Genomic DNA, 23,492 nt, shown 5'->3' on the forward strand with positions numbered 1-23,492 from the left:
TTAAAAGACGCAACTTCCTTTCGTTACACCACGTAATACGTAGCAACGAAGAGAGAGAGAGGAGGGGGGAAAGAGAGAGAGGGAGAGAGAATGCATGGCCGTTTTTCGGCCGTCCGCGGCCACCAACTATCAGATGAGATAGTCGTTAGATAAAAGTCAGAGTCCGTCTGGGAAACCAGTTTTTCGTACGTAACGATTATAGGGTCGACGACGAATAGGGTCGGAGCCTCGCGAGGATAATTCACTCCTTGTACCGTCGTTTCTCTTTCCACGGTTGCGCATTGTCCCGCGTGGATGGAAATTGGGGTCAAACGAGGTATAAAGGGTCGATCGTTAACTCTTAAATCGTTACAATGTTACGATTATATCATTTTTTTCTTCTTCTTCTTTTTTTTTCTTTTTTTTTTTTTTTTACAAACGAAATCAAGATACGACGCACGAGCAAGACTTAAATCCTCTCTCGAGAAAGCGGAGAAATCTTTCCCTCTCGATCGAATTCAGTTAAAGTCTATAGGAAGGACGCGCGTCTCGTGTTGCATCTTCGAGCATTAAAGCCGCATTACCCGACTCCCGTGAGTACAGCGACCAGGTCTCGAGAACACGAGGCTCTGTTCGACTCTCTCGCGATACCAGGATCACCATCGGTGCCGCGATGAAAACCAGTTTCTCGTGAAAAGCGACTACGGCGTTCTTCGCCTAACGCGAAGAGGATACCGGGGGAGGATATAGGGGACAAGGAGACTCGACCAGACATGCAATAATCTTCGATTCTCCCTCCCGTCTTTCGTAATTCGTAATCACGATCGTCATTAACCATCGACGATCGATGTCGAAGAAACAATTGCGAAGTACCTGACCGAAACACGGGTCGAGCTGCTTTTCCTTCGTCCGTGCGATTTGGCGCTTAGCCAGACGTTTCTTCGCGAGGCCTGGCAAGGGGTAACGTATCACCGTTGATGCCGTTTTGGTGCGGCTCCAAACTGTCACGGATTAACGTACTCTCGTTTCGGAAACGGGTATCCAAGCTACCCGCTACTCGAGGTAGCTCGAGTTTCCCAAAGAGGGAACGCTCGAAGTATCGTTAATGCGGATTACGATGGATCGTGCAGAGGCCGAACAGTTCGATTGCCTTCCAAGTATCGACGAATCGTTCGACGACGGGCATGAATCTCTGATTCATCGGTGTTTAATCGTTCGAGTTCTAGAGTTACGGAATGAATCAGCCTCGCAGCTGTGGAGGAAGATTCGCGCGTGTTTATGCGGACGACTTGCATATGGCGACACCCCCTACTTTTCCCCCCGTCTCTCCGCTCGTGTAAAGCAAGACGAATTAGACGTGCGAAGGAACGCGCGATTTGTGGAGGACAGAGGCGATGAAAGCTCGATGCGCGAATGTCTCGAACAAAGTCGTGGACGGATAGCGAAAAGCGGAGACACATTCCAGAGGGAATAAGCCGAGTCGTTGCCGATTCGAGGGCAATTTTAAAGGTTTGAAAGGCTTGGCGGTTTAGAACGAGGCGACCAAGAGGAATTCGAATCCCAACCATCTGCTCTAGCAGCAAACTCTAGTACTTACCTACCCCCTCCCCCTCCTCTTCGCTTTCTTATATACCTTCTTCGTCTTTCTCTCTCCATCCTTGCCTCCGTTTCTGCCCCTCCTCGTCGTTCTTGCGCCGTTCCTCTGGTATCTTCCCGTCTCTAAGGCCAGCGTTACGGTGCTGAATGTCCGGTTAATGCACCTGCGTACACCGTGGCTTCGTGAGCGGAACACCACGAAGCGAGGAGGAGAGAAGAAACGAAGAATAGAACGCGGAGAGGACAATCATGGCGCTACAAGTTGCTACCGATCACGATGACGGCGGCAGTACACGACACGGCGGGATGTCGATGGATGAAAAAGATAGAGGAAATAATCGTAGAGGCCACGTGGATCGTACGATCCTTCGATCGAAGGAAAACGGAGCTCCACGCGATCCATTTTGGATCGGTGGAATCGCAAGAGGAAGCGGAAGAGATAAATGGTAGTGATACGAAATTCTTTGCGCGATCGAAACAAATCCTCTTCCTTCTTCCTCGTTAAACGTAACTAACTCGCTCGCTACCAAAAGAGCATCGCTCGAGAAATTTTTGCAGAACGGACGGAATCATTAACGAGAGGTTTCTCCTCCGATCTCGTTCGCATCGCCGGTTGGCGTATCTACTTGCGCGAACGCGAATAATTCTTTCGAACGCTTCTTCCAATTTTCGCGCCAAAGTCGTCTTCTTCGCCTCCTTCCACGCGACGACCATGCACCAATTCATAAAATCCCTGGAGCGAGCCTAAGCGCTCCACTAACTCCGTCGACGAGTCGCTGACCTCGGGATTCAGCGGTGCGCATCAGCTGCATTTCTCCATGCGCATAGACCAGTTGCGCTGCGATGGTCATGGTAATCCTCGTTGGAAGGAACTAGAAAAGATGCCTATGCCCGATGCGAAACCGAGCAAATATAACCGAACGAGTGTTCCGCGAATCGAAAATAACGAATTGCAACTAAGTGTTCCATGCTCCCATAGGTATCCGTAACTACCTACGAACGATAATTAAAAAAGAGTACCGTAAACTCTATCCGCTTGTTTCGTTCCTCCGGTGGAATCCCTCTTTCTCTTTCTCGTCTCCCCGTGCGAAGTGGGGGTCGTTGACCCCCGCGATGATTTCGTTCCATATAGAATAAATGGCCGTTGTATTGAATAATACAACTCGACCAAGATTGATCAAAGGACGAGCAATTAGCGGAAGGATTATTTATCATTGGCCGTTTTCGAGTCTCGAAAGGAATGGTTAATTACAAGGTTGGTAATTACCTCGAGGTTAGTAATTTGGTAAAACCTCGGGAATAGAATCGAGAGTCGAGAAGGATGAATCGAATGTGGCGAACGTATCTCTTTCGGGACATTTAATGGAAGTCCTTTTAACGCTGAATAATAACATCGAAAGGATACAGCCACGATGGGAGTCGCTAGTGTCCAGATAAATGACCGAGGCGAAACGACAAAGTCCCCAGAAGGACACGGGTTATAAGGAAGAGAAAGAGAGAGAGAGAAAGAGAGAGAAAGAAAAAAAAATGAAGGATTGCCTGTCGCAATCCGTGTCCATCGCGGTCTTTGCATCGCAGAGGTTCTTGGCTCTTCGAAGCCACCGTGTAAATTCTATCAAAGTCTATCTTACTCTACGCCAGCTTACGATCATGCCCCACTCCACCACGACTACACGTGAAAAGTCACGCTCTGTTGGATTCAGGTATAGTTAGTCTCTAATATACTGGGTGACTCTTGAATTGTTCGTGAACCGCGTTGATGAATTTCTCCCGGATTTATCCGTCTACTCCTATCGTCGCGATAATTTCTCTTCGATCGATGAACTTGCGGTAAGATTCGACCGATCTTCGAAAACATTTGTCGAAGGATGATGTCGCGTACAGGTAATTTCAAGGTAGCTGGTACGATTTGCGAAACGTTTCACGGTGGAGGGGGAACGGAACAGCTCCGCTGTTCAATCACGCGATCGACATTTTATTGGGAGCGTAAACGCGCGGGGTGGGCATCGTTAAATAAACCATGGAAACGCATTCCCACGAGCTACGAGGATGGAATCGGTGGAGCGGCAACGCATTACGATTCGGTGCACGTGAAATCATCGGTACCGCGTAAATTGTCCGCGTTATTAATACCGTACGATTTCGATACGACGCAAATCCTCTCTCAATTAGATAAAAAAAAAAAGGAAACGAAAATTCACTTGTGCGTGGGAACCATAACGTGCCCGGAAGATCTCTCTAAAATAAACTCTTCTTCCCTTCCCCGTCGTCGTGTGGGTAGAAAGGCTTCGTAACCAGTCCTCTTGGTCGTTGGCGAAAAATGACGTTGACGAAATAAAAGAAAGAAAAGAAGGAAGGAAGAAAGGAAGGAAGGAAGGAAGAAAGGAAGGAAGAGGAGAGAAAAAGGAAGGGAAAAAAAAGAGGAGGGGAGAAAGGAGGATGGAGAGAACAGTTTGACGAAAAGCGAACGGGCCGGTGCCACGTGCCCGAAACATCGGCGCCATTCGATCATCCGCGCCGATTCACCGGAAAACCATACCCGGGCCCTTATTTCTCGATCACTCTGTACGTGTGTACGTATCCCGCGCGCACACAGGTTACAGGTTTTCGCTATGCTATTGGCCTATTCGCTCATTCCGAGGCTGAGTCACACACAACACCACCAACACCGAGCTCTCTCTCTCTCTCTCTCTCTCTCTTTCGTTCCTCTCCCACCTTCTTTTTCCTTCCCCTCCGTTCGTTCTGGCTCCTCCGTCATTCCCCTCCAGCCCCTACCCTACGAAATACCGATCCTCTCCACCACGTCCCTCACCTGTGGCTCGTTCCTGCGGCCGCAGGGGCCGCTGGCTGACTCCCCAGGTCGACTGACTGAGCTGACTGTCTCTACGGCTGGCTGGCTCGGCGTAACCACCCAGCCACTCGACCAGCCAGCCACCTTCCTTCTCTTGCGTGTGTATCGCAGGTCGGCTGGAGTTTACCTGGCGTTACCTGCCAGCCTGCAGCCTCAGTTCACTCACGTCACTTCGAGCAACCGGTTCGCGGAGTCCTCCCGGCTGCGGCTCCTACGACTTTAAAAGCCTCCTCTCTGCCTCAATTTTTTCCTTTCTACGTACGCACGTAACCGCCGATCTTCTTCCTTGCCCAACTCTCTGCCGTAACCCCTTCTCTCTTCCCTTCCTTCGCTTCTTCTTATACTATTTCTTCTTCTTCTTTTTCCTCTTCGTCTTTTTCTTCTTCTTCTTCTTTTCTACTTAGTTCGACGTCTCTTGGTCGCGGTCTTCTTCCTCCGTTACTGCTCGTCCATCCTCGTATACGCGTGATGTTTTCATCGGAAAGAAGAAAATATACCGTCTCGTGGTGACTCGTTTACTGGATCGGAACATGGAACGATCGAGATACAAACGAGTCGTGTTCCGTAAATAATACATTGTCTCTCGGGTTCTACGTTCAACGTTCGAGAAAATACAAGGCGTGAAGGAAACAGGGAATGTGGACGCTGGAAACTGGACGACACAGTGAAATGTTGATGCCACTCTTCGGAAGAAGGTATTGCCACGGTCAGTGAGGAAGGTATGGTGGAAGAGATCTGTTTGCCAATAAGAGATCTGTACCGAGCATCATTCTCTTTCGACCACAGAGGTACACAGATATTGGGAATTATCGTTTCTCAGGTATCCATTTCGAAAATTCATCCATTTTTATATTATTCGTTAAATTTTTCTTTATCTATCTCAATATTCGAGGGAAAATGGCATAATCGTAAATCTTTATTTATAAAGCAGAATATTCTCCGCTCGATGTCGATCGAAAAATGTTATAAAGTCCGACGTCACGACAAACTATAAATATACGAAGATTACGTTCAATTAACCGTTTGATACGGAATTAATCACCGTCTCTTATCGACTAGCATTTTTCTATCGAAATATTATTGCTTGGAAACGATCGTTTACCGTTCCCGCGTTCAACGTCGAGTTAAATGTCGCGAGCTTTTTATCGATAGGAACGATCACCGGTGAAATCTATTTTGTTCTGGTAGGAGCGATGGGAGCACGTTCTCAACGGTTTCTCTTTCTTATGTACCCAAGATTTTCATCGGGTCACTGTCCTCGGCTACGGTCACCGTTATTCCTCCAGCTCCGACCTCGCCACGAAAAACATCGCCGTGCTCAACGATTGCGCAACACGATCGAGAATCGAAACGAGAATCAACGCGATCAAAATGATCTTAAATGTTTCGCGAAACCATCGAAATACGAAGAAATCGATACGAGCCAATCAATTCTTCCATCGAATTATTTTTTTCTCTCTCTCTCTCTCTCTCTCTCTCCCCTCCTCTCTCTCTTTCCCCTCCATCGTTTGTATATCATTCATCATGTTTTGTATCGAACGGTATAGATCGAATAAGATTAACGCACGTTCATTAATTACGATCGATCGCGCAACTCGCACATCGTGACTAATGAAGAAATCGATAGTATGTAACCGGTATTTGCATATCGGCTCGCGTTAGCTTTCACGCGAAGCGTATCCCGGAATGCATAGAACTCGGCGATCTATCGATTTATCACCTGGCAAGAATTCACCCACGTAACACGTACGACCACGGTTTCTCGAGGAGCGAGAATCTATGTCATGATTTAATATGGTTTCGAAAGTCGCGAGCCACGAAGTTATACCAGCGCGGTTTCAGGCTTGTTTGGTATTTTATTGTTTTCAAGCTGCCGCTCTCTTTCATCATCCTCGTCCTGGTTCCTCCCCGCTAAATCGCCCGTGCCCTTTCTTTTTCACTGTCTCATTTTCTCGCCCCAAATTATCCTCGCCATCGCGCCACAAATCTTCCTTGTCATGGCGTCCAACTGTCCTCGGACACGCTCTTACCTTTCTCTCTCTCTCTCTCTCCCTCCCCCCCTTTATTTTCTATATTCTTCGTTTCATCTTTTCTTTTTCTCGCTCTTTTCGGTATCCATTTCTCGCTCGCTTCCCTCTCTCCGTTTCTTTTTTTTCCTCTGTCCCTCCCCTTCCCCTCCTCCCGCTCATCGATAATGGGATTCGCTCGATAAGAAATCGAACGAAAGAAAAATCTTACTCCATTTTTCCTCGCGTTTTTGTTCACGCTCCAAAGCGTGACGACATCGGCATTCCACGGATTATCACACGGAAGCCGCATCATCGTTGAATTAGCATGGGTCCACCACATCGCGGTGCACGCTCCTCTCCGTGTAACGTTTTGTAAGCGTTACGCAATGCACGACGGAAAATAACTACGAATAAGAAACGCTGCAGTTTGACGAAGGTCAGTAAAGGAACGCAACGCAAGTGTGTAATGCAGTAAACAGCACGCGTGACCGTCGGACAAGAAAACGCACGCGAACGCTTCGACTGCATATTTCACGCCGTTATTATCGGCCGCGATGCCGTGTATATTTTTTTTTCCCTCCCTCCCTCCCTCCCACCTTCCCACCACTCCTCCCCCTCCCTTTCCCCTCCCCTCTCCCCTCCCGTCTCCTCCCCCTCCCTGTTCAACGTCGATTCGATTCATGGCGTCAATCGGGAAACGTGGAAGGGACTTGGGGTCAAATCTGCGCGCGAGTTTCTCGCGAATCGGCCGCATCACCGAAGACAGAAGCTGCGATCGACGTTTGACCTATTTGAAGAGAACCGCAACGCTCGAACCGCGAAATGGTATCACGGTTTGTTGTTTCTCTCTTCTGTGCGAATCTGTTCAATCGCGTTAAGGAAGTTAAGCTGGCAAGAAGAGAGATCGCTATGGAAGAAAAAAATTCGTTCGTTGATCAATTCGAAATTGATATCCCCCTAGGTAGGGGGATGGAATCGAATTAGAGAGAGAAAGAGAAAGAGGGAGAGGAAGGCTATGCGTGGAATCTCTGGAAAAATTCTTCCTTCCGTGGGCAAAAACATGGACGGAAAGCGGACGGGATATTCTCTTGGGAACGGGTTGAAAGATAGAGGTACCAAGTGAAACCGGCAGTTTTCTACACGACTGTAGCGCATAACCAGTTTCGAACACGTATTTATTACAGCTTTTCCTTATTTGCTTTCAGCCACGGGAACCGATCTTCATTATGAACAACCTGACACATAAGAAAAGTTTAGTTTCGTCTCGGATACGATTATTGTATTGGAACGATTACGACGATCGTACACGTTGTGCTTCTCGAACCAATTAAAACGTTCTTCAAATAATGAAAAAAGAAAAAACGAATCGGAAAGAGAGAGAGAGAAAGAGAGAGAATCAAAGTAACGCGTTGTATTTCGAATAGAAAAAAATGTACCATTCGAAATATAAAAGATTGAACAAAACATAGTAAATCATTGCATATCTGACAAAGCTTGTAGTAAACGCGTGGCAGAGAAAAAATCGTAAAAATATATCGTACAGTGCGTTTGAAAATTATCGATAATTCAAAGCAATGCGACACACTTTGTCACATTTTCCTCGGTTTCGAGATGATAGAAAACCACAGCCGAGCCAATAAAAAATTATCTTTTGTAATTTCTACACTCTTTAAGTTATTTCGAAGAATAGAATTGTGTTTCCACCACGCGAAACACACGTCTGTCCGATTCTAATTACCACGTTTCGTCTCGTAGATATAAACGAACGTTGAATAGACACCGCGATGGAACGTGGTTTTAGAGACATACAGTCGGGAAGGGACTATTATTTTCCACGGCATGTCCCGATGTTTCGAACCCAGCCGTGAGAACCGGAATGATAGCATGACCGGAAGAGCGGCTTGAGAACTGAGAGGAGACTTGCAGATAGTCGTTGAAGAATCGCAGGTATATATATATATTTATATATATATATATATATATACGGTGCACTGAGAAGATTCGAATCGTGAGAACCAGACGGGAAAACACGGCGGCCGGATTCCCTTGCATACCAGACCGTTCCATCTTTATAATAAATCACTGGAAACCGTTCTCTTGATCGAATTAATGTTTGTAAATTAAGCCACGTTTCTACTGAATCGGCACGCAATCGCACGAGAGAGGAAGGAGGGATGGCGAAAGAAAAGGTAAAAAAAAAAAAAAAAAACGCACGAAACGAAAGCTACGATTCCCGACAAGACTCGATTGTGTCCGGTTTAATCTAGCCTCGTAATAAATTTCACAATGAACCTTCCCGGACCATTCATAATCGATTGTTTAGCGCGGTGACAGTGCGTTATCCGCTATTGACCTCGATATGCTTCTTTTTCTTTTTTTTTCCTTTTTTTTTTTTTTTTTTTTTTACGAGCTGCGTAACCGTGAGAAATCGTGGCTCCTCGCGGAACGAGCGGAAAGAAGAGAAATAGAGAATAGAAAAAAATTGGAACAGAGAGAGAAAGAGAGAAGAAGCTTGTCGAATTCCAGGAAAGAACAATAGTTACGAAGCAACAATGGTGATAAATCGAAAATTCGTAGGGGAGAGAGAGAGAGAGAGAGAGAGAGAGAGAGAGAGAGAGAGAGAGAGAGAGGAGGAGGAGGAGGAGAAACGGTGGGAAATCAGTGGATTCGAAGGACGAGAGCGATGGTGAACGCTTGGCGAACAAATCGTGGCAGGCCGCGGCAGATACAGCGGACACGACTTCCGGGAAGAATCGTTGTTCCGTGACGGAAGAGGCAAGAAGAGAGAAAGAAACACGCTATATACAATGGGCAAGCTGTGAATTATCCGCGAAGAATTCGTTTCTTCTTCTTCGATCGAAATTCTGTTCTTTCACAATCGTGAATTAATTAATAATTCCACGATGTCTCGCGAATCGAACGATAAACGATTAACAATATCGCGTAATCGAATAACGTATCGACCATCGGTCTTCAAACAGGGTAGAGATATCGCTCGTTTCTTGTTCCTCGCCAATCGTTTATCCTATTTGTTATCGGTTAATTGTGAATGGAAGTTTTTTTTTTTTATAGGCTGGATACACGTACCAGAGCTTGGACTCTGTAAATGGCACTGGAAGAATTCACGGGGGATATAAAGAAACGGGCCCGTGGAGCTCCCGTGTCATACACAGCGTCCGGCTATGCAACGCGATAAGCTCGAGGGAAAATGACGCACGTACGTCATCGAGGGCATCATTATCAATCTTTAAATAAAAAAGAAGAAAAAAAAATTCGTCGTATTCAGGTCAGAAGTAATCGAACAACTGGAATACCCGGAAATCGTCCAACTCGTTTACGTGACAAGTATATAACCAGTATCAACAAAAGTGGTAACACCGGGGAGGAATCAGGCTGTACGAAGATAAGAGATCGTTAACGTACGTCACGGAACGTGGGGTCGACTTTTTCGAGCTCGACGACGAAGAAGAAATTCTTTTAGAGCGGGCCTCGAAATCGAACGAATCAGCGACGATAACGTTCTCGTTCCATCTGGGGGGAAAAAAAAATAATTATAAACGGGCCTAATTGGAGAAGGGGAAAAAAGGACTTTTTTTAACGCTATGGATGACAACATTTTGTATATCGATTTCTCGGATTACGTGCACGTGGTGGACGAAAGCTCGACCATCGTCGACTTGGCAACAGGCGACTTGGCGACCTTCCTCGATGAAAAGGCGGCGCGATGGCGAACATAGCACAGGGATACGAGGAAGAAGGCGCGCACATTTGTCGAGCGAGAAATGCTTGTCCACGTGGAAGAGGGGAACGAGACGAAGACGGGTGGCTAACCGGAAATACAGCTCGCTCAGGCAAAAGAAGAAAGTGTCAGAGAAAAAGGCTACGGCCAGGGTCTGCGTGGATCGATTCGCGACGCGACTCGACGAGCAACACCTGTCGCACGAGTCAACCGAGTAAGTGCATTCGTCCCTTCTTTCATTGTTCACGATGAAAAGGTTGGGGAAACGTACGGGGAATATCATTTGAATCCCGTTTTTGCGCGGTCATCCTATTAGCGGGAACGCGGTAATACCGTAAAAGAGATTCGAGATTAGGCGATTTATGAGGAGGGATGGATTTTTGAGAGAAGAATTCTTCTTTCTGGTCTCGGATAATCGAATCTCATCATTCGGATTCTTGACACGCACGACATCGAGAACGCGTGTCATCGATCAGAATGTAAACCGGCAACGAAATAAGGTCTACCCGTCCAATAAAACGGACGAATCATAATGGCAACGTTTGATTACCTGTTGCGTCACACCTGTTGCCGTCCATACGCGAACCACGTGACGGTAGTGGCCGTGAAAAGATTTTCTCATTGTGTCCCGACGTTTGTATCGATCGTGTGGACGAGCCCGATGCCAACGTTATACGTTTAAAGTGGCCAAACAGCGTATTGCGATTATACGTGTATATATATATGTATATACCTTTTCTGCATCCACACGTGAAATCAATAGGGGTAACGAACACGAAACGATACGTAATGTTAATTGCTTTCGTATCGTCGATCCCAAGATGCCAAATGGAGAAGCGGGCGAACAAGTGGGCCACACCATCGATGGATTCTAGAATCCATTTTCCAAGTTAGAGTTGGGGTTACTTATCATCATGCAGGTGTCGTGCGATAATCTTCTCTGTAAACGACAAACGTTGTTCTTTTTTTTCTTTTTTTTTTGCTTTCCACGCGTCATTACACATGCTGGTAAGGTGACTCAACTGTTATGCATTTTACCAGATACGGAATATTTTATAATCGGGACTGTTTCTAGGCATCTAGGAGTCCTGTTAAGCGAATTTGCAACTTGTTCGCGGAGGATCTTCACCTCTCTCTTTGAAAGGAATATTTTCGATCTCTGATGTCGATAAAGCACCTTCCCGTTTGATCGTGCTCGCGTCCTCGTAAGAATCTTTCGATCTCATTGTTCGTGGGCAGCAGGGCAGAAAGCGGCGCTTCCGGTTTCAAGTTGGCTCGCAGCACGACGACGGCAGACAGAGCATAGGGCCCGGTTGCATCGTTCGGCCAAACACCTGCACCGCATTTCACGGGTAAAAGGATCAAGGTCGAAAAGAAACTATTGCCCGGGTTATTGGTCACGTTCTTTTCTTGTTTTTTTTTTTTTTCTCGACACATCGACAGTCGTAACTGTGCAATCGCATGTTTTTTCACAGGTCTGCACGAGCTTACATACGCCTCGTTACGCAACACACAAACCAAGTGGTATATAATTGAAGGTGATTCGATATAAAAATCGAAGGAAATCGATGGAGAATTAAAGCGAATCGTTCGCAGTATACGTGAGTATCGGGAACAGGTAATCGCCTTCTCTTTTTTTATATTTCATTTTTACTTTTCGTTCAAACTATAATAAACGCGATTAAAGAAATTGGTGGCGGATGATAATTTAGAAAATTTAATCATACTTACAGCCAGGCTCGATCGATGGAAAATTGTCATGGCGAACCAACGAGCGCTTCGTGGAACCGGAAGTCTCCGTGAGACCACCGTGGATGTTCGAAAATATAATATGTATCTCGTATCATCTTCTATCCGTATCTGGAAACCACTCGAAACATAAGTGTTATCGTTTTGTATATCGCGTGTAATACCTGTTATTACTATCAATGGTAGAATGATACATCGAGAATATTGGCTTAACTCGCGTTCGCAAAGCAAACGGTTTCTTTTTAAAAAATTCATAAATACGTGGTTATTAGTAAATATGTATAACGATATATCGTGGTTAGATAAAGTAGGTTATTGGATGTTAATAATCCGAATTAGCTATTCACGAACGCGCCCATCCGCTTCCGAGTACGTGTGCAACCCACACACGGCTTCACGCCCATGCCACACCATCGGAGAATGGTTAACTTTATGATTCATGAAACTTATCTTTATGGTCAGGTGAGTAACATCGCCGGTCCCATAACAATGGGGAAATATGGACGGCAGACGAATCCTCATCGAGCATATTGTCAGATACACGTGAGCATACACGTATGCAACGTTTAATCAACGTGCATGAGGTCAACGTGTCATTTGCTCGTGGCCTTTCACCGCGATCGGATCAAACCCTTGCCGATCGTAAAGCAAGAATATCTGTCGTGGAATCGAACGGAGATATATTCGATAGAAATAGAAAATAATCCGATCGATATTCGCCGATCGAGCGTTGTAACATCCTATTTATTTTCTAAACGAAGAAATACGGAGTTGATTCACATCCAGAAGTCGTGGGCGAGCACGAACGTCATTAAAGCCTGTAACTTTCCCGTCCTTGGCGAGTAAACGATATTTTCTGCGGGACCGAATTGTCCGATCTTCATTCTGTCGGTGTCGATTCTTGGACAGGGGGAGAATTATTCCCGCGAAACGACTCTCTGCCGTTGTTTCCAGATGGTTAACTTCGTTTTGAAAATGTAAAAATAATCGAAGAACGATATCTCGTTGTCTCGTCTTTCGAGAGGAAAATACAAAATTCTATTTTGTATCCTGGTCCGGATTTTTGAACGCTGTTGAATTATTTTTCGAATCCTCTCGGGAACATTCGTCTTTTTTTTTTTTTTTTAAATTATCGGCAATAAAGAAGATAAATATTGACAAGCAGGCGAGATCAGAAGCGTATAGGAGATACATCATCGACTTTATTGCCGATCCGCGCCGCTCGTGCGAGAAGAATTACAGTGGGAAAAATGTTCTGGTTGTATAGGTTGTATGAATAAAAGAAACGATATTCCAGAGAGAAAGAGAGAGAGAAAGAGAGAGAGAGAGTAAAAACGAAACGCGCGTACGGAAAGGCGACACGTGATCGCATGTTTCGCGGTCTAATCGCGCTTCCTCGGGGATCGTTTAATTAAATTCCAACTACGTCGATAGGTTTTAACCCGAGAGAGATATCGCTCGCGCATAAAAAAAATAATTCGCAAAGATCGTTCGATCGTAGATGGAATGAAACAACATTTAAACGAAACGAAGGAAACGACGTTGAATCCGGGGAGGAATTTATCTAATTACAAAGCGTTGGCAACAGAATGACTCTGCAAAATAGACTCTCCCGGAAATTATTATTTGCATTTTGGTTTATTAATGACAACAGTCGTAAGAGGTATCGTTCTCTCGGACATAATGATAAGTTAAAGCGAATAATTAATTGAAATCTGTCGAGGATGCGACAGGTGTTCACAATCCCGATCGATGAATTGGAACGAAGGATGATCGTGACAGACGGATGAAAAAAAATTACATAATCGATCGGATCCGTTCTCGATACGGTGGATCGTTCTGGCTTGCCGATAACGCGTCGCATTATTATTAGATACGTAAATATCAAAGAACCGGCATCATCTTTATTTATAGGATATATGTTGCAAGTTATTCGTAACAAGAGCTACAAATTCGTATCGCATCCGTGGAATTATTGGGAGCCCACGTCAAGGCTAAGCGCCAGGTCGGTCCAAATTCGAGACACACCTACGGAATGAAAACGGAGTGTTGCGCGACGATTCGGGACGATTCGGTCGATCTCAAAGATACACGCGTCGGCCGGGAAAGATTCGCGAAGGAGGTAACGAACCGTCAGAGTCGATAGAGACCCTCCATCGTCGCGGTGTTCAACGTCCACGTCGAAGTCTAGCTGGACTATGGCCAGATTCAAAAATAAGCCGAATTTTCAACCGGATTTGCCGATTGTTTCCGCGATCGTTTCGCGTCATCTCCATCCGAAATCCACGTGTTGTACACGCGTTAACAACGCCGTCTTTCCTCTCGCAAGATTTTTACGAACGTCTCGTTAGGATTGCACGAAGAGCAATTTTGAATGTTCCCGGTCATTCCGGGAATCATCATTATTTCCGTGATACATACGCTTGGCAAGGAACGAAAGATTCCCACACACACACACACACACACACACACACACACTTTCCAGATTTTTTTTCTCTCGTAAAAAATGACACGGCTCCTATATAAAAAATTCCGAGACAAGATGGTCCTACCGCGAATCCATGATTCATAAGATCGATTTAAGAAAATCCGTGAACCCGTTCGAGTCCATTACTCTCTCTCTCTCTCTCTCTCTCTCTCTCTCTCTTTTTCTCTATCTCTCTCTCTTTCTCTCTTTCTTTCTCTTTTTCTCGGGTTTTTCGACAAATCGGCGGCAAACGAAAATCGAGGGAGAAAAAAGGATTATTTTATAATTTCGCGGCGGATTGACGCAACCGTGTAACGGGGTCCACGATGACGACACGATTTCGTTCCGCGCAAGCGGACCGTATTTTTAAATGCCGCCGCCTTTTATCTTAGCGACCAGCCGCGAATCTTCCGCGATCGCCGCTTATAAATCACTCTCTGCTCTCTCGTTGCTTACGAAGAAGTAAAAGAGAGAGAGAAAGAGAGAGGGACAGAAAGAAAGAGAAAGAATGGAAGGAAGAAAGAGAAAGAGAGAGGTAAGACCAAACGAGAGACGCGTTTCTCGTTTCTCGCACACAGTGAGAGTTCTCCCGTTGGAGCCACGACAGGAGGTGGGAGAGAAACACGGTGAAAAGGGATGGAGGGGTGAAGGGGAAAGAGGGAGGGAGAAGGGGCAAGAGAAGGATAGACAGCCTTTTGAGTCCCCTCGGTGACCAGTTTAGTTCTGCTTGGCATTCGAACCGCACCAGAGATCATGTGACAGAAGACAAGCTAGGATCCTCGAATCGAAGTTTCGATCCTTGATCCGTTTTGGAGCGCGTTAGATCATCGATATACCGCGTCGATCGATCGCGATCCACGATTCGCTGCCACGGGATAAGTATAAGGTGAATCTGTGAATCAGTTTGTGAAAACTTCACGCGTTTCCTCGCGCACGTGCTGATATTCCATCGTGTTGATTATTTTTTCCTTCCCTCCTCCTATCTTTCCTCGAAGCGTTGCGAATTCTTCGAACGTCATCGAACCGCTATGCGATCGAGAGGCGCGTAAAATCGCGTAATAATATAAATACGCGAGGTAAATCGCGTTTCTTTTCCGCGTTTCGTCGATGTACGATCAAGGATGACCGGTTGATGGAAAGAGGCAGGATCGAGATCGTGACGGCGCATGCAACACGTGCACTCCGTTTAAATCAACAAACAGCGGCCAGTCGCGTAAAAACACGACTCGCATACATTAACGACGAGGAAAGCGTATAGCCTTTTCGTATTTTCCCACCTCCTCCTCCATCTCTCTTTTTCTACGCGCTCTATCTTCCTCTCCGCGCACGCTCTCCGTAAATGACACTTGTGAAATCAACGCACACATTTTCACCGCTCCGAGCGAGGAACTGTAGAAAAGAGGGTCGTTGACAGCGGGAGACCGCGTGATAAATGTACCGGTACGCGTACGCTTGCCTCCGTTCCCTGCAAATTTTTATGAAAACGCCAATTCGCCCTCGTGTTTACCACGACTCTTGCTCGCCCGATTCGCACATCTGTCGCGCGTGAAAATTCAATTCTCGCGCGGCTCCGTGGACTCTCTCTGTGGATTCTGTTCGCGCTCGAGTCGAGAAAACTCGAGTCAGAGAAGTGGAAGAATCAAAAAAAGTGCGGAATATGAGATCGATCGACCTGAACGTAGTCTAAGAATAGTCGCGACGAGCGGATTCGTTGAACCGGGCTTCTTTCCCTTTCTTTCCACGTGTCCACCGTGCGCACAGGGAAAATAAATCGGCAACTTTCACCGATATATACAGTATCAACGACGACAGTAGCTCGTAAACCATGTCGGGAGATACGACGTCGGACGAGGAGGGATCGCAGGAGGACTCCCCTCGATACGACATCGACGATCTGGAGATCATCAAGACGATAGGTGAGCACGACATCCTATTCATCTCGACACCTTTCACTGACGACTCTCGAACCGTGCGATAGGAAAACTTTCTACGCATCCTCGATTAGAGTGCCGTCTAGACACGCAGGAATTCGTTCGACTATTCAACTCGAAATTATGGTCTAGAGATCGCGTCGAAAGCAATAATTAATCGATCTTCTTATTTTCTTATTTACAAATGATCACGAGGTACGGGGAACAGGTTTGTTAAAGCGAATCGGATGATGCAAATGCTACTCATCACGCTACGTCTGCTGAGTCTTGGTAAAATGTCAGAGACGAGGCGAACCACCCTCTAAACGAGGAAGTGGGCCACTGGAGAGTGAGAGGTGTACGAAGTGTATATTTAACTGCTCGTTAAGTTCGAGTTACACGGAATGAGTGTCGGAGATGCAGGTGTTTCTTCGCTGATTTTTCACTCTTTCCCTGTGTCTTGTGAAACCGTTTCTTCGAACGACTTAACCGTTGTCTAATAGAAAGGAGAACTCCACATCTTATACATATTCCACGATGGTAAAGAATCTAGGTGGGACAGCGTAAAAAGACCGTAAAGCTTGTTTTAAAGGCACGGTCGGGCTTCCCTAATTTCCACGTGAAATTCAACAACGCGACTTTTGTGGGTCATCAATGGATAACATGGACGGTGAGATATTACCCGACGTATGACGAGAACATCGAGGAAATAAATTTTGGAGCAAAAGCATCGATCTCTTATCGTTCCATTTAGCTTGATCGCGCTGGATCGCGATTAAACTCGTAAAGCAGCGGTAGCGGACCCATGTAAGCGGAGATCGATCAGGACAGATGTGCGGACATTGCTTTTTTTCGAGACGTAGAACAAGTTTTGGACGAACACCAAATTCCTCTCTTTCTCTCTTCAATGCCCATATGGGAGAAAAACAACTCGTCGAGGGGAAGCGTCTGGCGCGCGTAATTCGAGCAAAATAGCCCACTCGCGTGATGAATGAACCGTGTTATACCCGAAACATTAACCTTCTCCGATCCGATATATTTCCACTCGACAATTTCCCGTTTAATCATCCAGGATGCGAATATTTCGCCAAAGCGTATTAGACGACAATAAAAATGAAAATCGTTATTGGAGCGAAGTTGAAGTCGAAGATTAAGTTGTCGCGGGATTTCCGAGGGAAACGAGATATTTTTCTCTCTCTCTCTCTTTTCTCGTTTATTTTTTCATTTCGTCGGAAAGAAATATCGGAGACGGTCAATTACGTAAATTGAGGGACGAGCAAAGAATATTTAAAGCATCGGAAACAGCTCGTCGTTCTGTCATTGACACCTGTTCTCAGCTGTCGCTGGCAATCACCGCGATCGTTTCACGGGGTATACAACACACGATTTTGCCCCTTATTTCGCGCCGTCTGCCAATTTTCTCGCATTTATAATGACGCCTCTCTCTCTCTCTCTCTCTCTTTCTCTGTGTACGCGAAACTGTCTGCCCCTCATCCGTGATGCGAACACAGCAATTTACCGGTTAATTTCGGCGCGGACCACGGGTCTGCGGCGGCCATCGCTGTTCCGTTAATTGGTCGTGGTACGTTGAGCAGACCAACTTTAGCCACCTGCATTCGTGGGAAAGTGCATTAAACAGACCGCGGATTTTGCTACCAGAGAAAGCGTTGATGATTAAACGCTCGTCTGAAATGGATCGATAACACGTGCGCGCTATCTTTTTACCGCTGTTACCTTGTATAAATTAACGAATATAATCGATACTTGCTATACCCGTATATACATTATTTTATCACGAGGAATCGATAATCTTGGCTATTAATAGCCGATCGATCTGACGCGGAATAAAACGCATAAGCGATCGTTCATTGATAAATCAAAGTTTTCTTAACGGATGCGTTTACTATGTGTTTACATAGGTACAGGAACTTTCGGAAGAGTGGTGTTATGCAGGCATCAAGGTACACCTCTGGCCTTGAAGATTCTCTCGATGGTGGACGTGATCAGATTGAAACAAGTGGAACACGTACGGAACGAGATCACCGTATTGAAAGAGGTCAATCATCCCTTTATCGTGAACATGTAAGTCAAATTTGCTTTCTCCTTTCTCCCAATCTTCAACCAAGCTGTAACATTGTCGGTTGTGAACGATCGATGAAGGGAATTGTCCGTTCAAAGGCGAGGAAGTACGCTATGTATGGTATGATCAAGAAAGTTGCGAGTTTGTCGGTCAATCGTATCTCTGAAAAAGAAAGCGTAACTAAAAAATTACGAAAGTGATACCTGCTTGATCTCTCATCAACATGTTTCTCGTTCCATTAAAGATCGCGTATGAAAATGTATTCTCTACCATTTTCATTTTTTTTTTTTTTTTCTGTTTCTAAAATTCTTCTCCGTTATTGCCCCATTATTCTTTTAACACCTCGATTTGGTTTCAGGCTTTGGAGCGGAAGGGACGAGGCAAGAGTATACATGCTGCTAGAATTCGTTGCCGGTGGGGAGCTTTTCTCCTATTTAAGGGCAGCTGGCCGATTTTCCGGGCCCACCAGCTGCTTCTACGCGGCCGAAATCGTTTGTGCCCTAGAATACCTGCACGCCAAACACATAGTTTACAGGGATTTGAAGCCCGAGAACCTTCTGTTGGACAGCCAGGGACACCTGAAGATTACCGATTTCGGATTTTCGAAGAAACTGACGGACAGGTAAACGGATACTTAAAGCAATCTTCTTAATGATGCTAGAAATGTATAACTTCTAAAAGTGTTTAATAACGGTAAATATGCAGTTGTATTTCATCGAATTTGAATCGATTATGTCATAACATTCGATAAATGCAAGTAAATAAGTTCAATAATTCAGTTGAATTATTAATTACGATATATATTTCTGATCGATCATATCTCTTATGGAAGATTTTTTTTTTTTTTCATTTTTTATTTTTTCTTTTTTGTATCGAGATATCAGCAACGTGACTGCTCAGTCACATGATTTCATCGATAATTAAACGTGATAATCGTAATGTATGTATATACCAGAGAATAACAATTATTATCAGGAATCACGATTGCAGAACGTGGACTCTGTGCGGCACACCGGAATATTTGGCGCCAGAAATAATTCAGAGCAAAGGACACAATAAGGCAGTTGATTGGTGGGCGCTCGGTGTTTTGATCTACGAAATGTTGGCCGGTTTTCCGCCATTTTTCGACGACAATCCCTTCGGCATCTACGAGAAAATATTGAGCGGCAGGATAGAATGGCCAAAACATATGGATCCGATCGCTAAGGATTTGATCAAAAAGCTTTTAATTGCAGATCGAACGAAAAGGCTAGGAAATATGAGACAAGGTGCCGACGACGTGAAAAGGCATCGTTGGTTCAAATTAGTCGAATGGCCGTTGGTAATTCAATTCGAATTGAAGATAATTTTTCTTTCTTTCTTCCTTTCTTTTCTTTTTGTTATTTTAAGGCGAATTAAAGTTATTTGTATACATCGTTGCATTTTTATCATTTTACACGAATAGGTGCCTCAAAGAGCTCTTACACCCCCAATAAGACCACGAGTGAAGGCACCGGGCGATCCAAGCTGTTTCGACGATTACCCGGAAACTGATTGGCGTTCTCAGCCTCCATTGCCGCCGGAACAACTGGCTCTGTTTCAAGATTTCTAAAAGAAACGTCATGGACAATCGTTCGAACCATGCCAGACATTCATTGACGCAAATTCGTTTGCAACCTTTCGTGTCGAGATTAGAACCATTGAGTTAACGGTATTGTGATGTGTATAAAGTTTCTCAAACGTTCAAACAGGAGTTCCTTCTTATTTTGTACATAGCGGCCCCTTTTTGTATTATTCTCGTTGTGCGTAGTTTATTTATTCATTTTATTGAGTAGAGTAGATTTTTTTTTTCGTTGTTTTAAAGGAATTTGTCGTTGTAAATAAAATTTGAAAGAAAGTAAAGAGAAGTGCAAGGAAAAATAATCTCGAACCACGAGATTATGTGAATTGTGAATTCGAGAGGTTTATCGTTATATCGATGCATGTTCCTTCTGATACGAAAAAAAAAAAGTGATGATTAGTAGAAATTATTATAATTTTATAAAATGCTGTAATGTAAAGTATTTGTAATTTGATGTATCGTACAACAGTACGTTACATTTCAAAAGAGAATTAAATCGTGAATTTTTTTTTAAATTTCATCTTCTTGTCTTTGAAGCAATCGTCGTATCAACTTTTTCAACCTTGAACACACTACGAATCCAATTGTATTGTAGTGTTCTCGTTAATCGCGATAGGATCACTCGTCATGCACACCACCTACGGATCTAATAAATTTTAAAATAGTTAACTGAATAATTTAAATCACAAGCGCACAACCTTGTTATAATAAAGTATTCAATACGAAAAATAACCAGTATCATGAACATTGCTGAAGTCGGATTCAAAGAGCAAAATCCAATAACTATGACTAAAAAATCAAACAGTAAGAGTAAAGAATTCTTGTATGATAATTCGATATCGAAACGATTAAATCATAAAATTAATGTAATCGAAGCCAAGCTGAATGTCACGAAACGTGTAATCGATCCTCCAAAAAAAGAAAAAAGAAATCCAACCTCGTTGGACGTTTTAACCGATTTTTTGGAGAGCACTTCCGTGCACGGTTTGCAATATTTCGGTAAAACGGATATAGAAGTCGGAACATTTGGAAAGATTTTATGGAGTGTCACCATATTCAGTTGTTTCATCGGTATCTCCTCGTCGTTCCTTGATATGATGATGTGTAAAAATGATACTTAGAATCAAGCACGTGTCAATTCTCGTTTCAGGTTTGAGTTTAATGGTTGTACAATTTCTACATCGTTACAATGAAAATCCGACCAATACGTACATACTGACTTTCGACGAACCGATATTCAAAGCTCCTTTCCCTGCTGTAACCATCTGTCCGACTATGCCAATTCCTATGCGAAAGCGTCTAGCCATTTTGGAGAACGCGATATTGCCTGAGAACGTGAGCAGAGAATTTGCGTTAAACATATTGAAGTATGTATACAAATTGGAAAAAAATATTGTAAAAGAAAAATACCGATGAGATGGAAATTGCGTGAAATTTGACATAGATACGGCCATATTATAACTCATCCGTACACGAGCAAGGAGTTCGAGGAAATCGATAAGTTAAAAGCATTTTTGAATGCCAATAAATGGAAAGTCGTGGAATTCGTGAAAATTTTGATAAATTGCGAGGATATCTTCGAGTCGTGTCAGTGGAATACGGAACAGATAGATTGCGGTAAATCGATAAAGACCTCGTACAGTTCTTATGGATTGTGTTGCTCGTTTAATTATCTTCTCGAAGGTTACATGGGACCTCAGAGGCAAGTATTTCAACAATATTTTAATCGTTCGATTAAAATTGTATTATTTCCTTGTACGTATATTTCTTTTTTATCGATGATGTAAAAGTGGTCAAGCAACACCAAAACCTTTGGGATCAGCTGATTTTGGTCCAGAAAGCGGTTTGAAACTCGTGATCAATAAAGAATTTCAAAGACAGAGTGACGAGGAAGATTCGTACAATTCTATGAATTTTTCCATGAATAATAATGGTATAATGGTACAGGGAAAAATGATAATTTCGCAGAAATCAATATCTAAGATGAAATTCAAAATAAAATTTATCTGTATTATTTTCGCAATTAGGTAGTCATACATGACAGAATGGATTTTCCAGGACTCAGTAGCAATATGTACATGTTACAAGCGAATCATGAATTAAAGGTAATCTATTCAATATATAAAAAATGAAATCGATGAATCATCGGTTCTCTTAATTAATTATTACAGATCGCTATTAAACCGGAATTGATTCAGAAACCAAAAGGACTGCAACATCGTAACAAAGAGAACCAACTAGTTCCTATATGTATCGCGGAAGATCAAAATACTTTGGAATACTTTTCCATCTATGGATATTCGAACTGTTATACGAATTGTAGAGTGAAGGCCATGCTTCGGTATTGTGGATGCTTACCATTTATTTTCAACAACGTAGCTGAATACAATAAGATCAAAGTAATGGAAATTTTATCGTTAAATATCGATAAATCACAATATTCACGAAATCACAAATTGGGTTGATCGATTTTTAGCATTGTGAATTGGATCGTCTATACTGTATTCAGAGAAACAAAAGAATCAGAATCGTGAAGAATTTTCAGAGCGAAAATGTTTCTTGTTCCTGTAGAACACCGTGCACTTACATGAACTACGATGGATTCCCTAACTCGATAGCTCTAATGAAAACCAGTTCCACGTGAGTTCATCTCATAAGTATTACATTAACTGTACTCGTGTATATAATAACATAATAACAAATAACATAATATGTGTTATTTTATAGAAGAAATGTGTCACAGAAAAGTACTATTCTTAACGTTTACATGAATTCGCAAACTTATCAAGTTTCAATAAGCTTATCAGCTGCTAACGAAACTTATCTTTTGGGTATTGAATGTATTCTATAATTTTTTTTTTTTTTTATTATTCGTTTTATTAAATTCAAGTTAAATTAATTCAAATTCAAACATTTCAGCATCAGTCGGTGGAATCTTCAGTTTGTTTCTTGGTTGTAGCTTTTTAAGTGTCGCAGAAATCATTTATTTCATATACTTATTTTTTCGCGCTAGTTTGAAATCGAGTCAGAAGAGCCGAAATCTAAATACATCATAAATACCGATTATTATAAACAGTAAACGACACGTTTATTTGAACAGTCAATAAATAACGCTAGTAGATTATAGATACAGTAACGTTCCCTTTCTCTTTCCTTCGAATTGCACCATTCTGAACCACTTTATCGGTATATATATATATATGGGTTATCGATATTTCCAAGACCTTGGTCAATAATTCGATCGAACGTTACACAAACTCGATTTATTGTGTAATATAGTCCGACACAGACAGCAGGCAAGAATCTGGAGCAATTAGAGCTATTTCGAGCGATTACTGGAACGCCACGGAGGCAACGTTTACCATCCGCCAGCTAGTAAAAATATTTTCTCTGCCGTGTTTTCGCTTTGAAGTTTCATCCTCATGTAGTAGTGTGTCGCGATGTTGGGAAGAGCTTTAATAAACGAAGCCAGATACGATGTACAAATTTCTAGAGAAGCAACGATAGTTAAT

The 23,492-nt window shown here is 43.6% G+C and overlaps 2 protein-coding genes and 2 long non-coding RNA genes across 13 annotated transcripts; all 4 read left to right on the top strand.

Annotated features, from left to right (window-relative positions):
- Nucleotides 1-4,488: 4,488 nt before the first annotated feature.
- On the top strand, nt 4,489-12,249 carry LOC105734836 (uncharacterized). 2 transcript variants are annotated; one of them, XR_015292696.1, is made up of 5 exons: nt 4,489-5,246; nt 9,508-10,388; nt 11,250-11,526; nt 11,650-11,775; nt 11,908-12,249. It is a non-coding gene; the product is annotated as an uncharacterized LOC105734836 (long non-coding RNA). The 2 variants fall into 2 exon arrangements; XR_015292695.1 differs by having other exon boundaries at nt 9,508-11,526.
- On the top strand, nt 7,088-8,092 carry LOC116413949 (uncharacterized). Its single transcript, XR_004224367.2, has 2 exons — nt 7,088-7,547; nt 7,641-8,092. It is a non-coding gene; the product is annotated as an uncharacterized LOC116413949 (long non-coding RNA).
- Nucleotides 12,250-14,633: 2,384 nt separating the features above from the next.
- Nucleotides 14,634-20,495, top strand: Pka-C3 (Protein kinase, cAMP-dependent, catalytic subunit 3). 9 transcript variants are annotated; one of them, XM_086910552.1, is made up of 6 exons: nt 15,056-15,276; nt 16,188-16,306; nt 18,220-18,382; nt 18,739-19,002; nt 19,356-19,701; nt 19,825-20,495. In XM_086910552.1, exons 2-6 carry the CDS (start codon nt 16,216-16,218, stop codon nt 19,969-19,971), a joined length of 1,011 nt encoding a protein of 336 aa, XP_086766678.1. In that variant the 5' UTR covers nt 15,056-15,276; nt 16,188-16,215; the 3' UTR covers nt 19,972-20,495. The 9 variants fall into 9 exon arrangements, with proteins under 9 accessions (XP_003691665.2, XP_086766678.1, XP_086766677.1 ...); XM_086910553.1 differs by having other exon boundaries at nt 15,060-15,276; nt 19,371-19,701; XM_003691617.4 differs by having other exon boundaries at nt 14,634-16,306; nt 19,371-19,701.
- Nucleotides 20,496-20,625: 130 nt separating this feature from the next.
- On the top strand, nt 20,626-23,147 carry LOC100866723 (sodium channel protein Nach). Its single transcript, XM_031915080.2, has 9 exons — nt 20,626-21,051; nt 21,131-21,347; nt 21,425-21,682; nt 21,771-21,921; nt 22,008-22,085; nt 22,152-22,379; nt 22,457-22,620; nt 22,708-22,811; nt 22,900-23,147. The coding sequence occupies exons 1-9, from the start codon at nt 20,721-20,723 to the stop codon at nt 23,034-23,036; spliced, it is 1,668 nt and encodes a 555-aa protein (XP_031770940.2). The 5' UTR covers nt 20,626-20,720; the 3' UTR covers nt 23,037-23,147.
- The last annotated feature ends 345 nt before the right edge of the window (nt 23,148-23,492 follow it).

Source organism: Apis florea, unplaced genomic scaffold (assembly GCF_048593485.1).
Source record: "Apis florea isolate Af1SG1 unplaced genomic scaffold, ASM4859348v1 contig_3193_pilon, whole genome shotgun sequence".
NCBI classification, from domain to species: Eukaryota; Metazoa; Arthropoda; class Insecta; order Hymenoptera; family Apidae; genus Apis; species Apis florea.

What these genes read in the sequence shown, in the direction of transcription:
- Pka-C3 (XM_086910552.1), top strand. Translation starts at nt 16,216, where the DNA reads ATGTCGGGAGATACGACGTCGGACGAGGAGGGATCGCAGGAGGACTCC. An exon ending in GGAGATCATCAAGACGATAG is followed by an intron (nt 16,307 to 18,219) that starts GTGAGCACGACA and finishes GTGTTTACATAG; the next exon opens with GTACAGGAACTTTCGGAAGA. An exon ending in CATCCCTTTATCGTGAACAT is followed by an intron (nt 18,383 to 18,738) that starts GTAAGTCAAATT and finishes ATTTGGTTTCAG; the next exon opens with GCTTTGGAGCGGAAGGGACG.
- LOC100866723 (XM_031915080.2), top strand. Translation starts at nt 20,721, where the DNA reads ATGAACATTGCTGAAGTCGGATTCAAAGAGCAAAATCCAATAACTATG. An exon ending in CATATTCAGTTGTTTCATCG is followed by an intron (nt 21,052 to 21,130) that starts GTATCTCCTCGT and finishes TTCTCGTTTCAG; the next exon opens with GTTTGAGTTTAATGGTTGTA. An exon ending in TGAATAATAATGGTATAATG is followed by an intron (nt 21,922 to 22,007) that starts GTACAGGGAAAA and finishes TTTCGCAATTAG; the next exon opens with GTAGTCATACATGACAGAAT.